Source organism: Triticum urartu, chromosome 3, assembly GCF_003073215.2.
Source record: "Triticum urartu cultivar G1812 chromosome 3, Tu2.1, whole genome shotgun sequence".
Lineage (NCBI taxonomy): Eukaryota > Viridiplantae > Streptophyta > Magnoliopsida > Poales > Poaceae > Triticum > Triticum urartu.
In genome coordinates this window covers 268,479,667-268,486,845 of record NC_053024.1, presented here as the reverse complement: position 1 = coordinate 268,486,845, position 7,179 = coordinate 268,479,667, and the positions used below count along the sequence as shown (strand labels likewise).

The 7,179-nt window shown below is 44.6% G+C and overlaps 1 protein-coding gene across 1 annotated transcript; it reads right to left on the bottom strand.

Moving 5' to 3' along the window:
• Nucleotides 1-2,530: 2,530 nt before the first annotated feature.
• LOC125543796 lies at nt 2,531-6,277 on the bottom strand. The gene is made up of 4 exons (XM_048707267.1): nt 5,926-6,277; nt 5,296-5,401; nt 4,637-4,780; nt 2,531-3,035 (listed from the first exon to the last, which is right to left on the bottom strand). The coding sequence occupies exons 1-4, from the start codon at nt 6,183-6,185 to the stop codon at nt 2,781-2,783; spliced, it is 765 nt and encodes a 254-aa protein (XP_048563224.1). The 5' UTR covers nt 6,186-6,277; the 3' UTR covers nt 2,531-2,780.
• Between the last annotated feature and the right edge of the window lie 902 nt (nt 6,278-7,179).

Sequence of the window (7,179 nt, the reverse complement as noted above, 5' to 3'; positions counted from 1 at the left end):
TGGGGCGATCGGGACCATGTCGCATGTTGGGGTTGATCTTTTATTTTGGTACCGTAGTCGGACCATGATTGTATTGGTTGATGTAATGCTATTTATGTACTTTGTGTGACGTGGCGAGTGTAAGCCAACTATGTACCTTTCCCTTTATTATATATTACATGGGTTGTTGTGAAGATTACCTTACTTGCGACATTGCTTTCAATGCGGTTATGCCTTTAAGTCATGCTTCGACACGTAGGAGATATAGCCGCATCGAGAACGTTACACAAGTTTAGTGGGATAGCCTAATTAAGTCTCAATAGATTTATTACCTTCCATATAAACTACTCCTGTCATACTCCTAGTGTGAAACAAGTGCATAAAACCTGATTGGAGTAAATTTTCACTGAATCTTAACTGGAGTACAATTGGATTTCAACTCCTGTCATACAATTGGATTTTACTGTATGTATCTTAACTGAATTTTGACCATGTCTTGTCCCTTTCTTGCTTGCTTGCTTCTCTCGACTTCCAATTGGAAGTTACTTTAGTTACTCACCCTTAAATGAATTTAACTTTAGCATCAGTAGTTTAACTAAATTTAACTTTAGCATCAGTAATTTTACTTTAGTTACTCACCCTTATGAACTCAAAACAGGCAACTGGTGTATGTTACATCAAGTTCAACTTGCTCATAGTACCATGCCTAGGAGTACAAACACAAGTCCAAACCTGAACATATTTTTACAACCTGAACATATTAGTACCATGCCTAGCAGTACAGCTCACCCTTACTAGAAGGTCTACTTGCTCATATTTTACAACTTGAACATATTAGTACCATGCCTAGCAATACAGCTCACCCTTACTAGAAGGTCTACTTGCCAGATCGTTTTGCCGACGATAGTCCATTAGTTTGACTCCATTATGTCTAATAAATCATGGTACAAACATTTCTACAGCCATTCTCTTGTTTGTTCCTCTAGTACTGATAAAGATCCCAGAGCTGTGGATGCATTTATGTGCTTGGGAATCCATGCTAAATTGGGATGGAGTCAAACTAATGGACTAAGTCAATTAATTATCAGGTTTGTACTCATTTGCCATGCATAAATAGTGTTATCTTGAATGACTGATCTAAGTCACATATCTTACGAGTTAATTTTTGATACAGCAAGCAACAGCATGACGAAGAGATTACAACAACAACAGTCGCTACAGATCAATCGACAGGGGAAGAACAACAGAAGACCAGAGATTACACTATACCTTCTTCTTCTTCTTCAGAGAAGATCGGTAGTGAAGAACAGCAGGTCAGCACGAGCACGAGCTCCACCGGCAAGCATGCAGCATGGGCGAGAGTGCACGCACCCGAGCGTGGGTGATAATAGCAGCGGTGCCGGTTTTTGGTCAACGGAGGAGCTACTGACGAGCTCCAATGGCAGCAAGCGGCAGACCACCAGGGCCAGGCGAACCAGCAACCAATCGACAGGGAAAAAGTGACCTCGAGGACTCGAAGATCACCCTGAAGCTTTTGAGCCGCTCGGGGAAACCAGAGGAGGAGCGATGGCGTTGAGCTTGTGTGCGGAATCAGCGGCCGGAGTGGGAGGATACGGGATCGATCCCGTCTATCAGCGGCTTCCCAGCAAGCGTGGTTCAAGGAGGGCGTAGGTATAGGCGAGGCAGAGCTCCTGGTATACTCGGGAAGGACTGAGGAGGTGCGACGGCGCTGAGTTCCTGTGCGGACGCCGCTGCCGGAGGGGGGAGGAGACGGGCTTGTTTTTTGGAGTGGGGGCAGCTCCTGTGCGGAAGCAGCGGACGACAACAGAGGAGAATCTGCAGGATAAGATGCAGCAGTGGCAGGAGCTCGTCCGGCAGAAGCGGCAGGAGCTCCACCGGCCTGGAGCCCGGCCGGCGACAGGATCTTCCCGCGACTTGAGCCTACATGCGGGTTTCTTTAAGAGAATTTGAAGTTGTGGAAGGGTGTTTTTGTAAAAAATGCGGTAGTTCAAATTTGTAACCCCCTGCGACATGAATTTCGGGACGGAGGGAGTATCATTCAATCCTAAATCCTACAAATAAATTTGCAAAAAAAAACCCAAGCTTTTCAAACCTACAAAATTCCTACAAAAATCCATTCAATAAAACGCCGTAAGTTTAGCGGTGAAATGGCTCGTCCAGAAATTTAGCCAAATTCAAGACTTAAGACGGGACCTCGCTTACCACGCGGTAGGCGCGGTTGGCAATCCTCAAATCAGGACCTCACTTATTAGCTCACACAAAGATACACTAGAACTGAAAAAGAAAATACCGATATTGGACCAACGACCAGTCCTACTTGTTGAGCCTGGCGCCATAAATGCATATCCAAAACCAGCACTAACTCAGGAGTAATACATCCTTAAGGCCTTGTTCCGTTACACCCTTTGTCAAGAGGATTGGAGGGGATTTGGAGGGATTTTGACTTGTAGGAGATCAAATCCACCTCAATCCCTGCCAAAACCCCTTCACATCCCTGTCAACCGAACACAGCCTAAAATGAACTGGACAGTTGTAAAACCATAGTTTTCATTCAGCATTGAATTTAGGCTCAATATTGTTCGTACAACTTCCACTCCTAGCAGCAATAGAACTCATCAGTTGCTGCATATTTGCATGACTTACTGCTCAATCACACAAGGGAAAAAATGGGAGTCCTTGGGAAAGAAGGTCGCTTCACCACAACATTCATACATACATCGGCCCTCTTCCCTCACATTCTGCAATCTTGCTTTCTGAGCATGCAAAACCTTTGGAATACTTCAATTTTGTGGTTGTTCTTTGTGTATCTCTCCATCCTCCAAAAGATCGTCATAAGCAACAGGCACACGAATCCTGTCGGCTACTGGTCTACGAGGTTCAGCTTGATCAACAGAAGGAGGTGCTTCCTCTGCATCGACTAAGTGCTCAGGGTCATCATGTGCTTCAATTTCCTCATCAACTAGCACGCTGCCCTGTGAGCTTGCATCTTCATTTCTGCTCATCTGTGGTCTGCCTTTCGTATACATGAACTGCTTCTGGAAGGAGAAAGTAGCAAAATCAATTAGACATAATTAAACAGTGGTTGTGGTAGCAAAGACCATTCAGATCGAGTAAAAGTGCAGTAAAATGATACTTCACCGTACCAATCAGCACCATCAGTTGTAATGTTGGTATATAAAAAGAGAATGAGAGAAATGTAGCACATCAGTCTTCAACATAGTGAAATTATTTTGGCATGGTTGCTATTTTACATTTATTACTTGATTTATAACAAAGATTGATTATAATAATTTTAGATATGAATCACAAAGGATCCACTCATGCTGTTAATACTACTAGTTCACTCAGGCTGGCTCATCTAGACTCAAAATTAACCAAATAATCTTAAGTTCGTTTACTTTTGCCTGCTTTTTGTGACAATGATGTGGCATGTACACAATTTTTTTCCCTGGTGAAAGGGAGCTGTAGGAAATGGCTATTGCACTAAACAGCCATAAATGAGGAATGGTCATGCAAAACATGAGTAAATTGCTCAAAACCACCACATTTGTGGCTAGGGTACTCCAAAACTATCGCTTTTGTCAAAAATCGCAACATACCACCACCTCCGCGGTAAGTGAGTAACAAATCGCACTAATTCAGAACTGAGCCGAGTCTAACAACGAAACTGACGGGTGGGGCCTATCTGTCGGGCTGATTTGGCAAAGACTAGTCCTAGTCAATGTGTTGACCTGATGAGGTGGACAGGGTCCCACCTGTCAGCCATACATCTTATTTCCCGCGGGAGCAGCAGCAAGCGGCGGCGGAAGCAGCAGCAAGCGGCGGCGGAAGCAGCAGCAAGCAGCGGTGGAAGCGGCGGCGGGAGCAGCAACAAGCGGTGGCGGCAGGAGCAGCATCAAGCGGTGGCGGCGAGAGCAGCAGCAAGGTCGCCACGCCCTGCTCCGGCGAGGCCGAGCCCCAGCGTGCCCACGCCCCTGCTCGCTCCGGCTTCGCCGTGGTCCCGCTTTGTCCCGGATGCCGTGGACGCGGCTGCATCGGCAGGCTCCCCGGTGTGCTGGCACGAGGCCTCGCATGGTCGTGGCTGCCCATTGTCTGTTTGCTGAAATGTCCAGGAGAAAATTGAAAGGGAGAACTAAATAAAAAAGCTAAAATACTTTAGTCATTGACAGGTGGGACCGTTGTCCAACTCAGCATGTTGTCACGCAAACACGCCACGTCAGCCCGACAGGTGGGCCCAACTTGTCAGTTTCGCTGTTAGAACGAGCTAATGCAAGAATCAGTGTTATTTGTTATCCACTTGGCGCAAAAGTGGTGGTCTTTTGTGATTTTTGGCAAAAACGATAGTTTTGAAGTACCCTAGCCACAAATGTGGTGGTTTTGAGCAATTTACTCTGCAAAATATCCACTCATTCTGTTAATACTAGTTCACTCAGGCGGCTCATCAAGACTCAAAATTAACAAAATTATCTTAAGTTCCTTGATTTTTGCCTGCTTTTTGTGACAATGGCATGGCATGTACAAAAAGATCCCGTCGCGAAAGGTTGCTGTAGAAATGGCTATTGCACTAAACAGTCATACATGAGGAGTGGTAGTGCGAAAACTAGCACTTTGACAAGTCACATAAATAATATCTTACCTCAAGCTCCCTTCCTTTCACCATAATTTCCTTGTATGCCTTTGGCTCTCGTGATTTCAAGATGTTCCAGAGGATTCCACCACCTGTCCGGAAACGACTTCCATCAGCAATCGTCTGCCCGCCACACTTCTGAATGGCCTCAACCTAGAATAGAATGTACTTAGCAATAGATAACAAATCATGAATACTACACTTTACAGGCTCTAAAATATTGCTATCTGATTATATAGACAGCAAGAATTATACAAGGCACAGCTTTAAAATAGGAACTTAACTGCAATTGGATTTTTTCACCAAGCATAGAAGGAAATATTATTCAGTGACTCTTTAGAGAAACTCCAAACTTCTCAATTGCTTAAAACAAACTAATCCATGGAACTGCAAAGAATCAAGGCAGTAATATTTGTAAGAGCAACAGATTTCCTATGAAGGGTTACAAGGGTATGCAAGTCCATTGGGCAAATACCTACCAGTCCACACCACTGAGGCACAAACAAAAACAGAGAGGCCCAGTACAATAGCTTACACTAACAAATTATGACATATTTGTGCTTTAGTAAGAAAATGATCCATCTCAACCAAGACAGTAAACTTTTCAAAAGTACATCAATTGATAAACTGAACCTCCTTACATACTGTTCAACAAAAGAATTGTATACCTCTCGGACAAGATCACTGACAGCAGAAACGCCAAGGCAGCCAATAGCATTCCAGACAAGGTATGACTTTTTCTCCTTCAAGCGTCTGCACGTGTCAAGTACAAAACTGCAAAAGGTATAAAGGATTGGGCAGTTAGCAACCTAAAATAAATAACACAACACAGCAAAATAATTTGCCTTGACAGGTTGGTTGGGCAAACCAAAGTTGTGATAGCTTTATACAAGCGTTGGAGTATTGGATTACAAGACAGTTTGAAAACTAAACTCTGTATAATTCTCTTGTGAAAAGAAGTCTTTGTATTCATGATAGCAATTAACCAATTTCTATTAAAATGTACAATGTTTGTTGACCATATAGTGCAACTGCGCCCTTGCACTTCAGTATCATCAACACGGTGTGAGCATTTTCCTTCATATAGAAATTTCACATAGAAGAAACAAACATTTCGAAAGGATGATCAAAACCATTATACGTGTAAACCAATTTCCGCAATAGTCTACTCAATACTCCCGATTTGTGAAACAAAAACATACAAAACAAATAGCATGTGGTATATATACAAACGTTAATTTTCTAATTTCGTCTCGGGCATAACCAAAACCCTAAGCGAGTGGTGCGAGGATTTTTACCGATTAATGTCGCCGATCTTGGTGGGTGGCCCATCAGGCCTCCCCCTGTTCTTACTCCTCCCGGACTTTCTCTTCTTCTTTTTCTTGCCCGCCAGTCCGCCCGCCTGCGCACCACCGCCAGCGGCTCCTGCTCCGACGGCGGGGGGTTCGGGGATGGGGGTTTCCACCGCCTCCGCGTCAGCCATCTCGACGTCATCTCCGCCGAAATCTAGGGTTTCCTCGTCGAGCACGGCATCCAGGATGCTCTCGCCCCTCTCCATGCCGCCGCCGCCGCCACAAGCAGCAGGGGCCCCTCACGCCCTCGCCGCTCTTTTGCCGCAACAAAACGAGGAGCGCAGCACAAAGAGGAAAGGGGCGCCCAATATGGTGGGCAAGGCTTTTGGTTCAGGCGCGGTCATGCGTCATGGGCTTCTTGGGCTTGGTTTCTGGCAAACAGAACAGGCAGCTAGAGCAGCACTCTGGCCTCTGGGAAACCTCAAAAAAAAAAGTGTTGGCTCGTCTATCTATACTATCTATCTATCTATCTACTACGTCTTTTGTATGGTCGAAAGTATGTTTAGAGGGAGGTGATTAGACTACTTGACCAAATAAAAATCTAGCATTTTTCTAATTTTAAGTCTTGGCAGATTTTAACAACTTATCACAATTCAAGCAATCAACCTACACATGCAATTCTAAGAGTATAGTAGCGGAATGTAAATCATTGCATATGAAGGTAAAGGGAGGAGTTTGGAGGGAGCAAACGCAATGTAGACATGAAGATTTTTGATGTGGTTCCGATAGGTGGTGCTATCGTACATTCACGTTGATGGAGACTTCAACTCATGAGAGTAACAGTTGCGCGAGTCCATGAAGGGCTCCACCCACGAAGGGTCCACAAAGAAGCAACCATGTATATCCCATAATGGCCATCGCCCACAAAGGACTTGCCTCACTTGGGTAGATCTTGACGAAGTAGACGGTCTCCTTGCCCTTACAAGCTCCTTGGTTCTACTCCACAATCTTGACGGAGGCTCCCAAGTGACATCTAACCAATCTAGGAGACACCACTCTCCAAAAGGCAATAGATGGTGTGTTGATGATGAACTCCTTACTCTTGTGCTTCAAATGATAGTCTCCCCAACACTCAACTCTCTCTCACAAATTTGGATATGGTGGAAAGATGATTTGAATGGAAAGCAACTCGGGGAAGACTAGAGATCAAAATTCTTGTGGTTGGATTGGAATATCTTGATCTCAACACATGAGTAGGTA

What these genes read in the sequence shown, in the direction of transcription:
- LOC125543796 (XM_048707267.1), bottom strand. Translation starts at nt 6,185, where the DNA reads ATGGAGAGGGGCGAGAGCATCCTGGATGCCGTGCTCGACGAGGAAACC. An exon ending in AAGATCGGCGACATTAATCG is followed by an intron (nt 5,402 to 5,925) that starts GTAAAAATCCTC and finishes TACCTTTTGCAG; the next exon opens with TTTTGTACTTGACACGTGCA. An exon ending in TCAGTGATCTTGTCCGAGAG is followed by an intron (nt 4,781 to 5,295) that starts GTATACAATTCT and finishes ATTCTATTCTAG; the next exon opens with GTTGAGGCCATTCAGAAGTG.